Source organism: Suillus discolor (genome assembly GCF_016758755.1).
Source record: "Suillus discolor strain FC423 chromosome Unknown F5147scaffold_112, whole genome shotgun sequence".
NCBI classification, from domain to species: domain Eukaryota; kingdom Fungi; phylum Basidiomycota; class Agaricomycetes; order Boletales; family Suillaceae; genus Suillus; species Suillus discolor.
In genome coordinates, this window is record NW_024541359.1 from 36,900 (window position 1) to 54,384 (window position 17,485).

At 47.4% G+C, this 17,485-nt stretch overlaps 9 protein-coding genes across 9 annotated transcripts; 2 read left to right on the forward strand and 7 right to left on the reverse strand.

Moving 5' to 3' along the window:
• Window positions 1-614: 614 nt before the first annotated feature.
• Window positions 615-2,483, reverse strand: F5147DRAFT_587201 (uncharacterized protein; the record flags this gene model as incomplete). Its single annotated transcript, XM_041431971.1, has 2 exons — window positions 615-1,762; window positions 1,814-2,483. The coding sequence occupies 2 exons, from the start codon at window positions 2,481-2,483 to the stop codon at window positions 615-617; spliced, it is 1,818 nt and encodes a 605-aa protein (XP_041285857.1).
• Window positions 2,484-3,656: 1,173 nt separating this feature from the next.
• F5147DRAFT_658430 (uncharacterized protein) lies at window positions 3,657-4,879 on the reverse strand (the record flags this gene model as incomplete). Its single annotated transcript, XM_041434439.1, has 5 exons — window positions 3,657-3,837; window positions 3,891-4,454; window positions 4,518-4,534; window positions 4,597-4,626; window positions 4,685-4,879. 5 exons carry the CDS (start codon window positions 4,877-4,879, stop codon window positions 3,657-3,659), a joined length of 987 nt encoding a protein of 328 aa, XP_041285858.1.
• A 413-nt stretch (window positions 4,880-5,292) lies between these two features.
• Window positions 5,293-6,834, reverse strand: F5147DRAFT_40959 (uncharacterized protein). Its single transcript, XM_041429655.1, has 6 exons — window positions 6,545-6,834; window positions 6,458-6,487; window positions 6,380-6,396; window positions 5,747-6,316; window positions 5,512-5,688; window positions 5,293-5,438 (listed from the first exon to the last, which is right to left on the reverse strand). The coding sequence occupies exons 1-5, from the start codon at window positions 6,740-6,742 to the stop codon at window positions 5,514-5,516; spliced, it is 990 nt and encodes a 329-aa protein (XP_041285859.1). The 5' UTR covers window positions 6,743-6,834; the 3' UTR covers window positions 5,293-5,438; window positions 5,512-5,513.
• Window positions 6,835-8,777: 1,943 nt separating this feature from the next.
• On the reverse strand, window positions 8,778-8,978 carry F5147DRAFT_559930 (uncharacterized protein; the record flags this gene model as incomplete). The annotated part of the gene is made up of 1 exon (XM_041430572.1): window positions 8,778-8,978. A coding segment is annotated over one exon (201 nt), but the record flags the coding sequence as incomplete, so codon positions are not given.
• Window positions 8,979-9,352: 374 nt separating this feature from the next.
• F5147DRAFT_726013 (uncharacterized protein) lies at window positions 9,353-10,119 on the forward strand. Its single transcript, XM_041439147.1, has 3 exons — window positions 9,353-9,422; window positions 9,483-9,668; window positions 9,778-10,119. Exons 1-3 carry the CDS (start codon window positions 9,420-9,422, stop codon window positions 10,030-10,032), a joined length of 444 nt encoding a protein of 147 aa, XP_041285861.1. The 5' UTR covers window positions 9,353-9,419; the 3' UTR covers window positions 10,033-10,119.
• A 514-nt stretch (window positions 10,120-10,633) lies between these two features.
• Window positions 10,634-11,305, reverse strand: F5147DRAFT_40996 (uncharacterized protein). The gene is made up of 4 exons (XM_041429657.1): window positions 11,209-11,305; window positions 11,001-11,142; window positions 10,879-10,937; window positions 10,634-10,827 (listed from the first exon to the last, which is right to left on the reverse strand). Exons 2-4 carry the CDS (start codon window positions 11,119-11,121, stop codon window positions 10,717-10,719), a joined length of 291 nt encoding a protein of 96 aa, XP_041285862.1. The 5' UTR covers window positions 11,122-11,142; window positions 11,209-11,305; the 3' UTR covers window positions 10,634-10,716.
• F5147DRAFT_41013 (uncharacterized protein) lies at window positions 11,056-11,675 on the reverse strand. Its single transcript, XM_041429658.1, has 3 exons — window positions 11,385-11,675; window positions 11,209-11,338; window positions 11,056-11,142 (listed from the first exon to the last, which is right to left on the reverse strand). Exons 1-2 carry the CDS (start codon window positions 11,589-11,591, stop codon window positions 11,273-11,275), a joined length of 273 nt encoding a protein of 90 aa, XP_041285863.1. The 5' UTR covers window positions 11,592-11,675; the 3' UTR covers window positions 11,056-11,142; window positions 11,209-11,272.
• Window positions 11,676-12,556: 881 nt separating this feature from the next.
• F5147DRAFT_41063 (uncharacterized protein) lies at window positions 12,557-14,156 on the reverse strand. Its single transcript, XM_041429662.1, has 4 exons — window positions 13,656-14,156; window positions 13,076-13,588; window positions 12,770-13,020; window positions 12,557-12,717 (listed from the first exon to the last, which is right to left on the reverse strand). The coding sequence occupies exons 1-3, from the start codon at window positions 13,912-13,914 to the stop codon at window positions 12,845-12,847; spliced, it is 948 nt and encodes a 315-aa protein (XP_041285864.1). The 5' UTR covers window positions 13,915-14,156; the 3' UTR covers window positions 12,557-12,717; window positions 12,770-12,844.
• A 1,416-nt stretch (window positions 14,157-15,572) lies between these two features.
• F5147DRAFT_41077 (uncharacterized protein) lies at window positions 15,573-17,416 on the forward strand. Its single transcript, XM_041429663.1, has 6 exons — window positions 15,573-16,014; window positions 16,077-16,106; window positions 16,168-16,184; window positions 16,246-16,815; window positions 16,879-17,075; window positions 17,124-17,416. Coding segments are annotated over exons 1-6 (1,011 nt in total). The 5' UTR covers window positions 15,573-15,819; the 3' UTR covers window positions 17,126-17,416.
• The last annotated feature ends 69 nt before the right edge of the window (window positions 17,417-17,485 follow it).

Below are 17,485 nucleotides of genomic sequence, written 5' to 3' on the forward strand. Positions count from 1 at the left end.
GATTCAATTATAATAATATTCCAATTTCATTCACATCTCATACGTACAAAAACGAACAACAAACAAGCTATATGAAAGACTACTATTTGGACGGGGTAAGTATGACGCGGTGGTGGTGGGATGCACGGTACGATCGGAACAAGGCGAGTTACAAGGGAGTGCGATAGGAGAATAAGGAGAGCGCAAAACGGATATGAGAAAAGGGGTAGGAGGGAAGATAACGACCGTGATCCAACGAGCATCCCCACACGGCAAATATATAAACTGAAACAGACCTAGGGAGGCGAACAATTCGTTGGATCATTTAAAGATGACACAATTCAATTCGGGATGATTTCGAAACGTTCGGAAATAGCCGTTGAAGCAAAATTCGATAACAGCGGCAGGAAAATGATCATCAGATGATCAAGCCACAGAAGACGCAGGACGAATGAGCGGAGGCGGAGCGGGGGTTGGATTAGATTATGAAGAACGAGGAAAGTATTTGAATGTGATGCTGTCGACACAAAAGGAAAGGGAAGCAAACCGTGTTGGCAGGGAGTAAAGCATGGCGGACGATGGAGCCAGGAGGGGACATAAAGGAGGGCGAGGACAGAAGCCAGACCTGCCTGCTTCTACTTCTTCGAAATTGTCAAGCTCCTCATACTCTCCTCCAAAATATCGCACACGTTCGTCTTGTACGCACACGCACTCGGTCCAGTCCCAGTCCCACTCGGCTGTGTCTTCTCCGCCAAAGGTAATGACGGCTTCCTTTCCACCGTACTCAAAGGTACCATTAAGGAAGAGGGTTTGTTGGGAACGGGCTCATCGAGATCAACGACTCGGACGACTGCCCGACCTTCGAGGACCTTGCGTACTTTTTCTGCATCCCACTCCTTTCTCATCACACTTCCACTTCCACTTATACCGGAACCTGCAGCAGACCCAGACCCAGAAAATGCATCCCAAAACGCGCTTCCAAGCTTCCCAAGTAAGGTCTGCGACGCAATAGCAGCAAGCGCAGCTTGTTCCCTCGTAGGTACCGGCGCTGATTTGAATGTAGGGGACGGAGGCGGCGAAGGATATGCGTTCTTCCCAGCGAGTCCTTGTGGTTGCGATTTCGGTGATGCGAAATACGCAGGTTTGAGGCCCGATGCCAATCCATGCGGTGTATACCCCATCCCATTTGGGTTCCCGTTGGCATGGGCATGCTGCGCAGCCATCTTCCCCCATAATTGCATCCGATATGCATCGAGGGTCTTAAGTGTGAATGGATTCGTATCCGCAAAGGCATCGAATGCGCCTATGCCCATTCCCATGCCCATACCAAGGCCATTGAGTTGGCTGTTCGTCTTCTCGACGATTGAACTTGGGCGGTGTAATGCAGGATTAATGTTCTCCTGAAGGACGGCTTTGACCCCGACGGGTGGGATGAGGGTCGTATGTACAGGTGTAACGCCCATACCACCAAATCCACCCCAAAACGGCCTTGCACCCAGACGTGGAGACGTAGGGAGGTCCTTTTGGGTGTTGGGGGTGATGAGCGGAGTTGTTGATGGGACGGACACAGGTGTGCCGGGTGGGGAGAGGGGTGCGCCTGTTTGGAGTTCTGCTGGGGGTGGGAGGTCGGGAGCATGACGAGATTCGAGGAGGCAGCGCTTGAGGGCCGATATTTCTTGACGGAGAGCACTGTTTTCTGAGCGGGAGCTGCCGAGTTCTGAGCGGATTGCGTCGATTAAGCGGTCCCGTTCTGCGATGTCACCTTCAAGAGTTGTGATGTATTCTGTTTTGAGGTGTAAGTAAGAAAGGGAAGGGATATAGAAGGAATACTGACCCTTTCGCCTTACTCGGAAGTTTCGTGCGCTGATCTTGTTTCGGAGCTGGCGTTTCTCTCTGCTGCTCATCTTCTTGTATTCTTCAGGACTTGGGCGCCAGTCTTCGGGTTCAAGGATCTTGAGGGGGGCAGAATCCTTTGAGGACTTTGATTTTCCCGCGCCCGAGTTCAAGTCCTTCTCAGAAGGAGGATACGACTTCTTTATGCCACCAGAAGTGACAGCACCGCGGCGAGAACGTTTGGGTGGAGCGAGCTCTGGCTCTAGCTCTAGCTCTAATTCTTGGTCAGAGTTAGAGTCTTGATCTGAATGGTCGTTTGAAGTAGCAGGAGTTCCGACTAGTTGTGGATCTATTGCGAACATGGGAGTGTTTGCGTCGATGCTCTCAGGACTCGAGCCACTTGTACTGGCAGTAGCTTCAGGTGCACCAAAAAAGTCATATGAAGGGACTGAGAGTGATGATAGGGATGGACCCTTTGTTAACTCATCAGTGTCTAAAAATTGGGCGAAGAAATCGTCGTCTGCGCCATTTGTAGTTGAGAAAGTGAAAGGACTTCGTGGTGATGAAGATGAAGATGAAGCTGTAAAAGCTGAAGGAGCTGAGTTAAGTACGTCGAGGTTGAAAAAGTCGTCTACTGTTGAGAATGAGGGTGTTATCGAATCGGTCAACATATTGGTCGATGTGGTCGAGTGGTGTTATCTCCCTTCGTTGAGGAGGCGTGTTACTAGTACACCACGGAATTACCCGGTGCCGATTCGGCACTATACTGCGTAAGCTGACTAAATCCGAACTCGTCGCAATTCTACGTCTTTCCATCGATTAACGCTGCTGTACGCACAGCCCTATTCACAAGGACTGTGTGTTTCACTGATTTAATTCTCATAATCACGGACAGCCAACTCGCCTCGCTCGCGTACCTCAACTTATCGTACGGATGACTAATAGCACCAGTCAAATGAACGCTCTTTGACTCAACTGTGTACCCCACAAAATGTCGATGAGTCCCCCCATGGGGCCTTCCTCCCATAACCGCGCTCTCGGTTATTCCGCTGTCGCAGCATCACAAACGACGCAGAATTATCAGCTTCACTTGAAATCATGCATGTATCAGGATTACACGGTCTTGTTCTATGAGTCCCACGAGGTTCGGAGATATGTCGCCTCCGTGAAGCTGTGGGTAGTACTCTCCAAGTGACTCACCATTGTCCATCCTGCAGGCTACGATCAATTGCAATCCCCGTTATCGTGGCTAGGCGCGACAGATGTGATTAGTCATGTGAAACTTTGTAGTCGTATCAAAGTTTTGCAAACTAGCCTCCAATCGCAGGTATCGCTCAATTTGTATTGAGCAATATTGCGCTAACCTCCCACTCGGAAGGATAAAAATAAATCTCGTACCTTTCTGCCTGTCACGCAGCCGCAGCACAAAGTCCAGCACAGTCGAGCTCGCTAAGAAGGTTTAGAGCACCAAGATCGACAGGCTAGATCAACACAACAATCCTCATGCAGCTGCTCCACATTAGTGGTGGTCCTTCTGCAACTACGCAATAGCAGGTCTCTTTGACCTAGTCCAAAGACGGTATTCTTACTACTCATCCACTCATCGTAATTAATACCCCAGGACCACGATTGCGCTGACAATTATATGAATTAATTACGCGGCCAATTTCAAGCTTAAGCTTATCCAACCTCAGTAAGGCACCGGTACTAAGCATTTAATGGTACAAGGCTAACTTGCGTAATGACTCGTATTAGTATTTTTCTTCTATTCGTGCAAATTCAGAAAGACTTTCGGGAAATCGTCGTAAATGTGGACACTCACAGGCCCTAGGTAACTGCTGATCTTATCGATTGCAGAAACCAGCATAAATTTGTTCTCTCTCCATCTTCTCTTTGAGAATACGAACGGAAAACGTGTCCTCGTTGCGACCTGCAGCACGGATAACTTCCTTGTCTTCCTCTGTCATCTCAGTCTGTAAAAACAACTGATTTTGTTTATCCGCCCGAATATGCGAGTTGATGAACCTGTGCACGGTAATCATAAGGTACTGAAGTGCAATATAAGAGACTCTAGGTACGACGCAGCACTTAAGGGTTTCTTGGTCTGAATGCCCGTAATAGCAGAGACAGACGTGAAGGGGGCGCGTGTCATCGCGACGAAAAGAGTCGTCTTCGGGATGTGCAACTCGACGGTCATTGAGTTCGCTGAGTCGGCAGTACACCTATGACCGATGAACTCTGCGAGTCCAACAGGATCTTCGGCGAAACCCTCTGCATTATACCATGCTCGAGCTTCACGCCATGTGTTGAGTCGCTTTGGTGTAAGCGGAGCTTGCATGCTTGGGCTCGGCCACGGAGTGATAGCATTGGCTTGTAACATCCCTTCAACCTTTTCCTCTACACTCGGGTCGTTCACATACAATCCAACAAATTTAACAACATCACTTGGCTCGATGGCGATTTCAACGCGCGCCAAGAACGGCGTGTCAAATCCGATCCGAGGATTGTCAAGTAGGCCGCACTCGAAGACGATCCCGCACTTGAGATACCCCATGAGCACTGAATTTACACTGAACATTCGGACGAGTTTGTAGAGCCCAGAGGAGCGCTCATCTGCATGGCATGTCGGCTTATGGGTGGACCTATCATCGAGTTCAATGTGGAGTGAGATCCCAGTCTGTGTCAATCATAGGCTGCATTTTCACCAATTTTTCTTTTGACACTACACAAGAAGACACGCGACGTCAGTTCTTCATATTTCTATGTCCCAGTTGCAAGTCATACCTCCTTCGAGCAATACCAGACGCTCTTACACTAAAGGCATTCGATGAACGCCTGCAACAGTGGCATAAACCAGATAATCGATCATCACCTTTGCGCATTTCAAAAGTTTCTTCATTTCTGTCCCACATTGCGTACATTGTGCGCCGAAATACTTCTTATTCTCTTTGAGGACTTCGCTCGAAACTGCCATAGAATGAAAAAGATTGTCCCGCTCTGGATATATCGTATGTTCCACGCGGACACCCTTTGAAGCTGCAGGGGAGGTGCCAGAGTCAGTCTCCATGTTCTCGGAAAGACGGTGGGAGGTGGATGCGGTGGCGAGTTGAGCGCTAAAGCTCACGAAGGATTGATTATGAGCGTACCTATTTTCTCAGCAGTCGGCTGTGCCTCAGTTCACATGATCCACAGGCGACTCCCGTCTTCTTATGAACTCTAACCTGAGTAAAGCCGCGTCGAATTATGTGATAAAGAAGAACATCATCATACACAAGACCTCGATCAGAGAGTTACAAGATACAAAATTCAACCTGAGTAGTAAGGCCCCGTGAAAGGCTGTCACTTCAACGGCAACACTAACAAACAGTCGGTAGCGTGGAAGAGCGTATGATTGACAATACGGTTAGAAGGAAGAAGCAACAACATGGATGACGCAGGGATGATCGATGAGCGCTAGCGTTGGCAGGAGACCAAATAATACGTAAACAAGGCGTGGCGTCCAATTCGAGGCGCGTGAGCAGAACGCCTTTATCACGTGGTAAGCTCCAGGCTCGCACCCCGTTGTGAAGCATAGTCCAAGGGTAACTTGAAAGATCACTAGTCGCAGGCGGAGGAGAGAATGCCTACTGATGACTTGTATCAGTATTTCCCATCATTTGGTACAAAATTCAGAAAGAGAAATTGCCAATGTACACTCACATTTACACAAATTCAGCATAAAGGCGTTCTCTTCGCATCTTCTCTTTGAGAATACGAGAGGGATGTGCGTCCTCATTGCGGCCTGCAGCACGAATAGCTTCCTTGTCTTGTTCTGTCATCTCAGTCCGCAAACCCAACTGATTCTGCCTATCAGCCCGAATATGCAAGTTGACACGCCTATTTAAAGTGATTGTAAGCGGATCCATTGCTTAGAGAAACAGAACAGAGAACCTACTCTAGACTTGCTACAGCGCTCAGGGGTTGCTTGATTAGAGCGCCCGTAATAGCAGAGACGTATTCGAAGGGTTTACCTCCCCTTGCGACGGCAAGCATCATAGCGGGGATGTGGAATTCAGCGGTCATTGAGTTCCCTATGTCGTATGTAGGACTACGTCCGAAAAACTCTATGAGTCCAACAGGATCTTTGGCGAAACCCTCTGCGTTAAGCCTTGCTCGAGCTTCATGCCACATGCTGAGTCGCTTTGGCGTAAGTGGAGTTTGCATACTGTGGTTCCACGCAGTAATTGCATTGAGTTGTACCATTCCTTGAAGCTTCTCGCCAGTAGTTCTGTCGTTGAAATACAATCCAGCAAAGTCAAGAATGTCACTTGGCTCAATAGCAATTTCAACACGTGCCATAAACGGCGTATCGAATCCGATTCGGGGATCGTCGAGCAGGCCACAGACAAAGGTGACACCGAGTTTGAGGTACCCCAAAATCACTGGGTTTATGATGATCATTTGTACAAGTTTGAGTAGCCCAGAGGAGCGTTCATCTTCATGGCATGTTGGTTTGTGCTTGGACCTATCGCCGAGTCCAATGTAGAGTGAGGTCCCATGGGTCATGTTAATCGGGCAGCGCTCTCACCAATTTTTCTTTTGGCACTACATAAGAAGTCATTCGATGTCAGCCCTTCATATTTTTTCTTTCGTTCACAGGTATTACCTCTTTCGAGCAATACCAGACACTCTTACACTAAAGGTGGTTTGTGGCATTCAATGAACATCTGCAACAGTACGAATAATGTATCACCTTTGCGCATTTCAGAGGTTTGTCCAATCTCGTTTGGCACTGCGTACATTTTACGCCGACATACTTCTGATTCGCTTTGAGGAATTCGCTCGAAACTGCTGTAGCATGGAAAAAAGTGTCCCGGTCTGGATGTGTCACATGTACCACTGTACGAACAACCTTTGGTGTTGCAGAGGGGTCGCCTGAGCCAGTACTCATGTTCTCGCAAAGGTGGTGAGAGATGAATTCGGCGATGAATTAAGGTGCACGAAGTGCTCCCTCATGGCAGACGCGTGTCATTTCAGGTCTGGTGGGAGAATATTAGAAATTCCGACATCAGTGCCACATGGATTGCCATAAGGGACCCCAGGGTGCCCTGTTCGTAATAGCAAGTTCTTACTTACATGATGGCCCAGGCCGCCCATACTATTCAAGTTGGTTCTAGACGTCTTTCCGTCATAATCTTGCTCGTAGTATCGATCACCAAGCAAAGTTTCCTGCTAGTTATCAAGTCAACCCGAGTTCAGCCTATCAGAATAATTGCCACAAACCGAATCATGCCTGACAGAAATGCACAAAGATCCAAGTTCAACTTGACACGTGTTACATGATTACATAACGAACATTCTGGGAGTAGCGTAGTCACTGCCAGGTCAGTCAATTAAAAATTAAAAATCGTTTATCGATCTCCTGCCAAACTATTATGAACAGCGGCTGGCTCCTACCAAAGTGCATCGACAAAACTAGTAGCTCTGAGTTTGATGACTTACTGTGATCCAGGTTCAAGTGGTACCGCAATTTGTCGATCTGTATTGCATATCTTGCACAGACCGTCAGAGTTGTTCAAGTTCACCAGAGGCTGGACACTACAATTTGTCCCAAAGCGATTGGAGCTCTTTGGAGCTGGTTTCTATGCGAGAGAATGATAAGGCTGATCATTGGATATATCGCATGAATCATATGGACACCCTTTGGAACTGTAGAGGAGGAGCCAGAGTCGGTGCTCATGTTCTCAGAAAGGCGGTGGAAGATGGATTTGGTGATGAGTCGAGCGCTAAGGCTCACTAAGGACTAATTATAAGCATATATACCTATTTTCTCAGGTGTGCCGCAGTTCACAGCAAGTTCACATGATCTATAGGTGAGTCCGTCTTTTTATGAATTTAACTTGAGTAAGGCCACGTCGATTATCTAGGGTACAGTCGAAAAACCCTCGCGATCTTTCAAGAGATGTTTATGAAGACCACCTCAAAGATGTGTCTTTATTCAAATGCTAGCCTTCGAGGCCCATGATAGACGAAGGGATTCAAGTTGCGCAGTGCATTACATCTTCATGCGGCCTCCTGACATTAATCATTAACAACAATGGTCATTCGTTTCGACAGCCTTTCAAACTCAAGCTTTAGTGGACCACAAGCAAGAATAGGCACGATTGATCATTTCAGATAAATTCAAACATCTATATTGCTCGAGCAGTACGAATTTTCCCCCCAAAACAACTGTACTGATTGGCTTCGAGCTAGGCATTGCACCATCAACCATGATACCAAATGAAAGTAGAAATACGACTCACCGTCTCTATATGCCGTTCAGGCTGCTGGTTTAATCTTCAATCCGACTGGCAGATCAAGCCTCCATTCTAAGGCGCGCAGGTGAGTTATGTGGTTGAATCCTGGTTGCACGGCGACTCACGTCATCATCATCACAAACCAAGATATTGCAGCAATCTTCATCTGTTATGCAGGCTTGTGTCTGGTTAAAACATGCACTGACAAACATGGATGCTGTCAATGCAACAACAACGGTGAGGTAGGAGAAACGCATTGTTTGTGGCAAGTGATATGGAACTCGAATGGTATCTCTGAGGATGGAGAAATACTGTAGGATGGTGGCCAGCTTTTATATCCTGCATATACTCATGGGCACGATTCTGATCAATTTGGCAGAATTATTATTGCTGTCAGATAGCAGAATTTTTGGCAGAACCAGCAGGAGCATATTCAATTGATCATGGTCATTGTATTATGACTTGCCGGCAGGCATCGACAATTCTCTTTGTAATCACAGAACGCTCGCTTGAATTGCCGCTCTCTCATCCCTCTCTCTCACTCATCGCTTTATCATTTGAACCTGCAGTGACCCTGCGAGCGCAGCGACTTTTTTCTCACTCACTCGTTGCTCCATTGTACGCGATATTGGCACTATCTTTTTCTTTGTTCGTTGACACGAATAAACAGTGTGTATCTCGTCAAATTTTCACGCGTGACAACGCAGTATACAGTTGAACGTGCGCAAAAAGATCAGCTCTGAGATCCAGAACTGTTTTTTTGACAGATCTAGTCAGTCCTTGGCATCCATTGAACGTAGTTGTGTAATTGAATCTCAAGGGAAATTTCCTGTAATTCACTGTCCAGCTCGAGCGATAAGGATTGAATGTAAAAGTAATCCGTGGAATGCAGTGGCTTATTGAGTAGCCGCACCTCGACGAAATGATGATGGAGGGCTATCATGCGTACTCTTGCATTTCCAACCATTCCCGTTTCGATAGAGATATTACATTGCATTGGGCACATGCAAATGAGCTTCAGATCCAGTAGAAACTCCGGGCGCCGTGAGCATGGCTAAATAGTCTGGTGCTTATCGTGTCCGTTGATAGGTGTGTGGTCTGCTTCTTTGAAGATATCTGAACGAATCTTGTCTGCAGTGAGCCTGCTATTTTTTGAATTCAGGCTACACACTCACGGTGATCACCAGCCTATTAGTAGCAGCGCCGTCGTCAGTCACTACTGTACTGATCACCGTGTTAGGCGCTACAGCTTATTATAAGTAATACTGCCATGCTTGACTCGAGCATCTCTTCAGAGCAATGGACGCACTGGTTGAACCTAATCTGTCGATGGTCAGTCACATTTACCTTCTTCCTACTATCAGATCTGTAAAATCTGAGGCGAGCTGCTAGGCAACTGAATCATCCCCGCAAGTGCCCGATCATGTCGCAGCTCCCACACAGTCCAATACCAACACTTTGCCAGCTGGGACCGTCGAATTTGCACACCGAATGTTTGATGCTGCGCGGGGGGATATACAGAGCTCCTTCAAGCAGTTGACGCGGGCTTGCCAGTCAACCTTATGGCAAATGAGAAAGCTGCGGCCGAGTCATCGGTGACATATGTCCCATCCCCCTGAATGACGTACGACACATTCATGTAGGAAACACATTATTGATGCTCGCAGCATACGCAGGCCACGTGGAACTGCAACGGAAAGCAGATCCAAACAGACTTAACGATCTTGGTCAATCTATGATTGCGGGCGCTGTGTTCAAGTCGCACGATGAGGTTGTGCGTGTTCTGGTCGAAGATGACGCAGATCCGAGAATAGGCAAACCCACCGCAATAGAGGCAGCTCATATATTTGGTCGGAAGGAGTTGATAGAAGTACTGGGTGCAAAGCAGGGTGACATCGGCACTGATGTGCCCACCCCTCTTAGTGCACGTCCCGAGAACTGATCACGGTTAAGCCAGTTTGAACGTTGCAATAGATAACCTCTGCTACCCTTTCAAATCGATCGTGGCAAGTTCATAGATATTAGGCATGTAGACGAAAGCATCCATTGCTAAATCGTGCCTATCTTGGAGCGTGCGCGTGAAGGACGACTTGGATAACAAAATAACGCGAATGTGGTACCAGTGACAGCTAGCTTGTGGCATGACTTCAAGTACCTGGGATAGGCACCGTGACCGTCTCGTCGATGTTGGTTATGGAACAAGGAAGGGTCTAAGACAGGCGTATTGAACTTCCGATTTCTGGGGGTATATGATCCCACTGTTTCTTTGGATTCGATAACAGCGTTCGGCACAAATTCTCCTGAAATGCGTGGTGGTGTGCTACTCGAGGAATGTTCACTCTTGCCCCGAAGAGGTGTATTATGACCTTCTGGTTCTTTTGCTTTTGCTTTTGTAAGCTTCGTCAGCTGCTCCTGAGTGTTGTCAAGGTGACTATGTCGGCCATTCAAGATATCAGGCATATCTGAGATCTCGTCACTTGCCGACTGCACTGTGAGTTCGTCGATGGTTCCTGCGATCTTGGGAGAGATGGTCTAGAGAGCTTTCTTGGAGGTAAGTTGCGGGAGGAGTTCTTCTGTGCTCATAACGCAGGGTTGGGGAAGGAGGTCGAGATAACGGGGATCGAGATCAGAACCGGTGATGACGGTGATGAGGCAACCAAGATTGAGAACGGGAATCATAACACCACAGATTCTCTCTTTCCTGCTCGTGGGGCGGAGGATCTGGGAAGGTATCATACTGCCCAAATTCAGTGCGGATCCCCGAGTTCGTTCAGAGAAAGTGTCACACCTCCACCAAGTTGTCATAAATCGATAGATCACGGCCTCTCCGCATATAACAGTATATCTCTAAGACCAAGTCCATGAAAAATACAGAACAGAGTTACATATAGATGATAAGAAACTTCTGACCATGTGCAAAATGTTCGGCGTTCGGGTGTGTCTGCCCTTCGATATAAGGAGTATCCAGTAGGTCTAGGAACTCGGAGAGAAGTTTGACGGCAGATTCAGCTCGTATGCCTATTGATTTCATGAGATAAATGGTCGTGAGGAGCTAGAACATATGTCAGTGATGCGAGTAAGGCGCAGAGTAGCACACAAGCGACTACAATACACGTACCTCAATATCAAAGTTCGCCAGACGTGCAGTTCAACACGACGGAGAAACATGATGGCTCGACATATCATATCTGGAGATGCCACAAACTGGGACAAGGACGATACCGGGTGAATGAGTTAGACGCGACATGCTGGGCGAGATGAGACACACCTTTAGATGTAAGAAGAAGCACATGCCTTTGCATAAAGATGGCTTTCGTGCACCCAACGTCTTCTTGCGATTGCTCGTTCAAGTTCATCAGCGTCGTGACGATCCCTGCGGCTACTGGAGGTGGCCCCAGTAGCGATTCCTATGTGCCCGTCGGGCAACTCGTACCCCCGTTGGCAATAATTGTGGTGACGAGGAGCGAGGTGGAGGCAAATAATGTTGTTGGTTGTCAACATTAACCAGGGTCCACCGTTCACCGTTCATTCTGAAACTTGAACGCCGCACCCTAGTTAACAGGAGGTCAAGCAGGTGAGTGCATGTCACTTTGTTTACTAATTTACTATAAGGTCACCCAGAGTGGCGCGAGTGACTTTGACACTCCGACTCAAACCCGACGACTTCCGAATATCAAACAACGAAGACATGATATCACCCTTCCGAACAGCACGGCACTGCTCGTGGCTCTCTACCTTGCAACTGACTTTGGTGTACCGGGTGGCGAACAGTGTGATTTAAATCAGCGCGAGCATGCATGAAATAAATGCCATCCTCGACGGCGGCTGTATTAGCTCCAAAGGTAAAATCGATGATGGCTAAGTCACCGTCAGGCAAAGCGATGCAACCATCATATTTCTAATGATATTTGCTCTCATGTTGATACCTCAACGCATTTTGAACACCGACTCAACCATGGAATGTGCAGGTGGTAGCCATGTGCGGCTGATACTACATAGTGTCGTGAAAGTGGAAATAAAATGGAAGAGATTATGTGTTAGTAGATACTACGCCCGATATATGGAAATGAGAGACCAGACGAGAGTTTGGTGATAATTTGATAGGTCAATATTGAGTCAGATGAGCTGATCTTGGTGGTGACCTTCTTTTGTTGTTGACCCTGGTTTACAAACCATTTGACGTTCGACCTGAAGAATCAAGATGGAAATATTCATACTGTGGTAGCATGGCACGATGAAGTTTGAAATATGTCCGCTGCGAAACACGTAACCGGCCAGCGTCAAAGCAGTTGCCTGTAAACTTGCGGGTTTTGCATCAAAGGACTTCATGGCGCACTCGCCCTTGGTCACAACATGTAACGTGCAAGAATCCATCCCCAAGGATCGGATATCCTATCAATAGACCAGGTGCCACAGGGACCTGGTATACACCGGTTGCAATACAACCCCTTAAAACAAACAGCCAATTCGAGGAGAATTTTGTTATCATATCATTGCACTCTATTTGGTTAGTTGACGTGCTTTATGTAAAGGGGGTATGATATGACTGTGACCTCTCGCAAATCGAGTGCTTGAATAATTGAAAGCAGAAGTGTCGCATGAATATCACGGACTTCGATGATAAAACCTTGCACAATACAGGTGAGAAACATATACGCAGATGGCAAGGAAAATCATACCAGGACGTAAAGCAGGACAGGAAACGGCAAGACACATGCTCCTTCCGATATCTGCCTGACTGCACGCCTGTTTGCTCAAGCTGTGGCGCACAAGCTAGAATTGGCAACAAGACAATTCAACATGCCAAAGTGCGATCCCAACGATGCTCCGATGATAAGCAACGGCCCGATCATTAACCACAGTGCCGGGAGTCCAAAGATGATCACCTTGGCGGAGATGAATGAAACCTCCATTTTCATTGCGATAAGACCTGTGGGAGATACGTTTGAATGCAGAACTGACCAACGAGAAGCTCAAAAACATACCAAATATTAGTGTCAGCGCCTCTGCGCTAGGAAGCAACCACGAAAAGACAACAAAGAAACGGAGGATACCAGGAAGCAGGCTCATATGCCAGCCAATGAGGAATCCCCTGACAGCGAAGAGGAATTCCAGTGCAACAGCAATACCCGTCGTCACATAGAGAGCGTGAAGAGGTGCCCACGGGAAGAATGCTCCAAGAGCTGCAATAGACCACATCCCGCGGTTGATAGTGAGTGCGGCAAGTTGTTGCTGTAGTTGAACGCCATAAGCTTCCTCTCTGAGACGTGCATCATCTGCCCAAATGATCGAGACTGTCACGATACCGTAGAGAGAGCCGGTAATTTGAATAAGGAATGACAGGTATGCAAGGTAGCCTGCATTGCAGACGGAGTGATAGAGGTCAAAAAGTTGCGTGCTGAGTCCAGGGTCCATCGACATCACGCCGACGGCCTTTTTGGGAGTAGCAGTGGAACGGTCTGCAAGCCATGCAGCAAGTACCGTACGCTTTGCTAGACCTGAGTTCAATAGGGCACTATCAGTTTGAACGCCTCGAACCGGAACTCCATAGATGCAACCACTTACCCGTATACCTTTGCTCTGCAACATAATTACAAGTGGACGTTTCCGAGTGACCTGGATCTTCTCTGGCTTCGTTATAGTATCTCACGAAGGAACTCTGCAGTCGTGACTCTTCAATGGCCTCAACAACCTCGTTGGATTTTCCCATGGAGAGAAAAATAGAAGCGATAACCCAGGTCTGGCACCATCCAATTGCCGCAATGATAGGTGTTGATAGCCAGGAATAATTGAGGATGAAGTCTCGAACACTGTTCAACCACATGCTGCGAGTCTTGAAGCTTTGAAGCTTAAAGCTGAAAATCGTGCAATGAAGAAGTCAGGCCCTGAGGCCTGAGGCTTCAAGAGTGTCGTTTAGCGCTCGAGAATTGATCGTGCCATCATTCGGGTCAAAGGAAGCTCCGTGAGCGGCAAAAATAAACCTTTTCTGTGTTACTGTCATGACATGATGAAGCTTTCGCAAGCGCATGACTTGCAACGCGGAGTTACGGGACTCGTGTTCATGAAACATACATATGTATATGTTTCGATGAACCAGTGCCAGTGGGGAGCCAGGCACAGGACTCCGAGTCGCTCCCGGAGATATCGATATTGCAGTTAGAATTACTATATATCATAATTGATATCGATGATCACTAGCACCAGCAGGACTCTCAGATCCACTACGGCGTGCTGCGATGGAAGACATCATGCATGCAGTCGCGTCTCACTTCCTGCTCTACCCATATGTATCACACCTTACCGTTGCTCTTGTACTGGTGGGAGTTCCAATGAAACAAGGCAGAGGAAATCAAGACATAATATCACTCTTGGCTCTCCTGTACTCCAACTGGCATCAAGTCCGTCATCGCATGAGTACACTGGAACAACATTATATTTCAACGTTGGGAGGCAATAACGGTAGCTTCTGTAAACAGTGAATGTTGCAAAATTATACATCCTAACGATATATACGCAGTGTTCTTGTGATGTCTGCAGTATATTACATGCCGCTCAGTCATCTTTGTCACTGTCCAATGCCTTGCAATCGACTTTGGGAATGGTCAATCGAAAACGGTGCTGTTCAATACTGTTTTCCTGTTAGGTTTCCCTGCTAGATTGTGAGCAATCAGCTTTATTGCGAAATGTTGTGCAAACTCACACTGTCAGGGTGGGATTCCTAAAATTCGTGAATTCTAGCCGAGGGACTACGTACCACGGCGAGAAGTTTGTATTCGCTTTGGATCGGGGGAAGTAACACCGGTAATTTGGACGCGATACTGTAGATGGGAAGTTGGGTGTTGACCGGGACCAGCCAAGTACTCCGTTCCGATCTCGATGTTCTTCTGGGTAACGTTACAGAAAACACTTCTCTTCACACGAGCGAGGACATGTGTCAAAAAGTGGCCCGTAACCGTTTTGCCTCCCTGCAATACACTTATTGTCTCGGAAGTTGTTGAGCAGGAGTGTCGCACCCCAGCACAAAGAGGGAGAAATGTCGTGGGAGAAATCTAACAGACTCCCTCATCACCAATACTGGGAGAAGACAAGAATCTGGCATCGACACCGAGATCGCACAGTACCCTCTTTTGCAAAAATGGAGCGCCTGTACCAGCCTGCACATGCCTCCGATCCTCATTGTACAACGAGAGAAGCGGACCGGGCGTAGAGACTTTGGTGAAATGAATCGTTATCGTTTTTGCAATGGATGCGCAGGATACACCTCTTGCGTTGATGATGTCTCCCCTGGCGACTGCCAGTTGCAACCGCTGGTCAATCTGCCATAAAATGGTCAACCAACAAAAATCTACGACGAGCAGAGAGCGGTCAGCGTGTTAGACATTACAGTAAAAGAGTGCTCGCCTCGTTCGACATAAATGATGGGTCCTTAAATTACATAAACCTTTTCAACGAAGGCTGAATCGTGTGAATTTGCTAGACTCGGAATTCTCGCACCTGAGCGCTACGCTTGATACATCCAAAATGGACCAATGGTTATAGCTGGCCTAACATTAATATTTTGTTATCTAGGACCTGAGGCCTTGAGGCTTCGAAGCCTGATGGGCCACCGTTACGCCAAGCTCCAAGTAGGACACTCGTGATTCGCCGTTCACTTTGCGCCGGTAAACCTCACTGCTACTAGTTAGCGCTCAACGTTCGCTCAACTCCCACCCATCGCATTCGCGAGAACATGAGTGCTAACACGAACAACCTCTCCTCGACTCCACAGACCATTTATATCAGACATGTGGTTCATCCAGAGAGTGGCAATGCCTTCCGCGCTGTAGCAGCTTCCACTAAATCTCTCAAAGCAAGCCAGAAGGACTTCGGCGTACAATGTACGCAATGTCAAACGAAATTGGAGAAGCCTTTGAAATGCGCAAAGGTGGTGGTCGAATATTTGAATACTGTTGCAGCCGTTAATCGAGTGTTGCAATCTGCTTTTAGTGTAAGGGCGTCTGGTATTGCTCAAAAGAGGTAGGATTTCCGACTGATATGAGTCTGAAGTCTGAAGGGCTGCGTGCCTTCTTGTGTACAGTGCCAAAAGAAAAATTGGTAAGAGTTCTACCTATGATTAAACATGTTTGGTGCTCACTCCACACGGGCTCGATGATAGGTCCACCCACAAACCGGCATGCCACGAAGTCGAACGCTCCTCGGGGGTATTCAAATTCATACAAATGTTCGGTGTAAACCCGTTGCTCATGGGGCTCCTCAAAGTCGGTATCATCTTTGACTGTGGCCTGTTCGACAATCCCCGGATCGGATTCGATGTGCCATTCATGGCACGTGTTGACATTGCAATGGAACCTAGTGACGTCCTTGACTTTATTAGATTGTATTTCAACGACAAGGCCGTTGGAGACAAGCTTCAAGGGATGTTGCAAGTCAATGGCGTCACTCCGTGGCACCCAAGCACACAAAGTCCCCTTACGCCGAAGCGGCTACAGCTGTGGCGTGAGGCTCGAGCAAAGTATAACGCAGACGGTCTTACCAAAGATCCCGTAGGACTCGTAGAGTTCATTAGCTGTAGTTGTGCAGAAGACTTAGGGAACTCGGTGACTGCTGAGTTGCACATCCCGGCTGGTATCCTTGACATTGCAAGGCAACGCGAGCCCTTCATATTTGTCTCTGCTATCACAGACACAAAGTTCAGCAAACCCATGAACACTGTGACATGTCTAGAGTATGTTCTCCTCCTCATTCTTGGATTCTAGCAAGCGGAGCTTCTTACATTTACATTGCACAGGTATATCAATGTGCATATTCGAATGGATAAGCAGAATCAGCTACGTTTGCGGGCTGAGATGACAGAACAAGACAAGGAAGCCATTCGCGCTGCAGGTCGTAATGAGAATACATTTCCAGCTTGTATCCTCAAAAAGAAGATGGAAAGAGAACACATCTATGCTGGTATCATGGAAATGACACGTGAAACAGTCAAATGTGAGTGTGAGCTTTTTCAACTTCTCGTTCTGTACTAAAACAACGAAGGATCTTCGTACCTTTCTGATCGGAGTCTCTTGTACGACACCTCTTGAAATGGGCTGCCATTGACATGTGCGAGCGATAATCAGTCGCCAGCACAATCTTGTCCAATACCTGTGTACTATTAGTAGGAAAAAAGTTGACTTGATATCAGCTGCCGCGAAATAGTAATCAGACGATGCCACATACTCGCCAACGGTCAATATTTTCATTTTTCCTATATTTTAATCTCAATTGTTACTCTGATCTCAACGGGCGTTGAATCCACGTTGCGAAGTGCCTATTTGACATGACCAAACACTCGATAGACTCAAAGATCGCTGCAGAGGACCTCAAACTCAACACGTGTGATCGATCAATGGCATAGA

What these genes read in the sequence shown, in the direction of transcription:
- F5147DRAFT_41077 (XM_041429663.1), top strand. Translation starts at nt 15,820, where the DNA reads ATGAGTGCTAACACGAACAACCTCTCCTCGACTCCACAGACCATTTAT. An exon ending in AGCCTTTGAAATGCGCAAAG is followed by an intron (nt 16,015 to 16,076) that starts GTGGTGGTCGAA and finishes ATCTGCTTTTAG; the next exon opens with TGTAAGGGCGTCTGGTATTG. An exon ending in AACACTGTGACATGTCTAGA is followed by an intron (nt 16,816 to 16,878) that starts GTATGTTCTCCT and finishes TACATTGCACAG; the next exon opens with GTATATCAATGTGCATATTC.
- F5147DRAFT_41013 (XM_041429658.1), bottom strand. Translation starts at nt 11,591, where the DNA reads ATGTTGACAACCAACAACATTATTTGCCTCCACCTCGCTCCTCGTCAC. An exon ending in AAAGCCATCTTTATGCAAAG is followed by an intron (nt 11,339 to 11,384) that starts GCATGTGCTTCT and finishes CATCTCGCCCAG; the next exon opens with CATGTCGCGTCTAACTCATT.
- F5147DRAFT_41063 (XM_041429662.1), bottom strand. Translation starts at nt 13,914, where the DNA reads ATGTGGTTGAACAGTGTTCGAGACTTCATCCTCAATTATTCCTGGCTA. An exon ending in TGCAGAGCAAAGGTATACGG is followed by an intron (nt 13,589 to 13,655) that starts GTAAGTGGTTGC and finishes TATTGAACTCAG; the next exon opens with GTCTAGCAAAGCGTACGGTA. An exon ending in GGCGCTGACACTAATATTTG is followed by an intron (nt 13,021 to 13,075) that starts GTATGTTTTTGA and finishes TATCTCCCACAG; the next exon opens with GTCTTATCGCAATGAAAATG.
- F5147DRAFT_40959 (XM_041429655.1), bottom strand. Translation starts at nt 6,742, where the DNA reads ATGAGTACTGGCTCAGGCGACCCCTCTGCAACACCAAAGGTTGTTCGT. An exon ending in AACCTCTGAAATGCGCAAAG is followed by an intron (nt 6,488 to 6,544) that starts GTGATACATTAT and finishes AACCACCTTTAG; the next exon opens with TGTAAGAGTGTCTGGTATTG. An exon ending in AGCGCTGTAGCAAGTCTAGA is followed by an intron (nt 5,689 to 5,746) that starts GTAGGTTCTCTG and finishes CACTTTAAATAG; the next exon opens with GCGTGTCAACTTGCATATTC.
- F5147DRAFT_40996 (XM_041429657.1), bottom strand. Translation starts at nt 11,121, where the DNA reads ATGAAATCAATAGGCATACGAGCTGAATCTGCCGTCAAACTTCTCTCC. An exon ending in CGCCGAACATTTTGCACATG is followed by an intron (nt 10,938 to 11,000) that starts GTCAGAAGTTTC and finishes ACTTGGTCTTAG; the next exon opens with AGATATACTGTTATATGCGG. An exon ending in TTTATGACAACTTGGTGGAG is followed by an intron (nt 10,828 to 10,878) that starts GTGTGACACTTT and finishes GAATTTGGGCAG; the next exon opens with TATGATACCTTCCCAGATCC.
- F5147DRAFT_726013 (XM_041439147.1), top strand. An exon ending in CCTTATGGCAAATGAGAAAG is followed by an intron (nt 9,669 to 9,777) that starts CTGCGGCCGAGT and finishes GGCCACGTGGAA; the next exon opens with CTGCAACGGAAAGCAGATCC.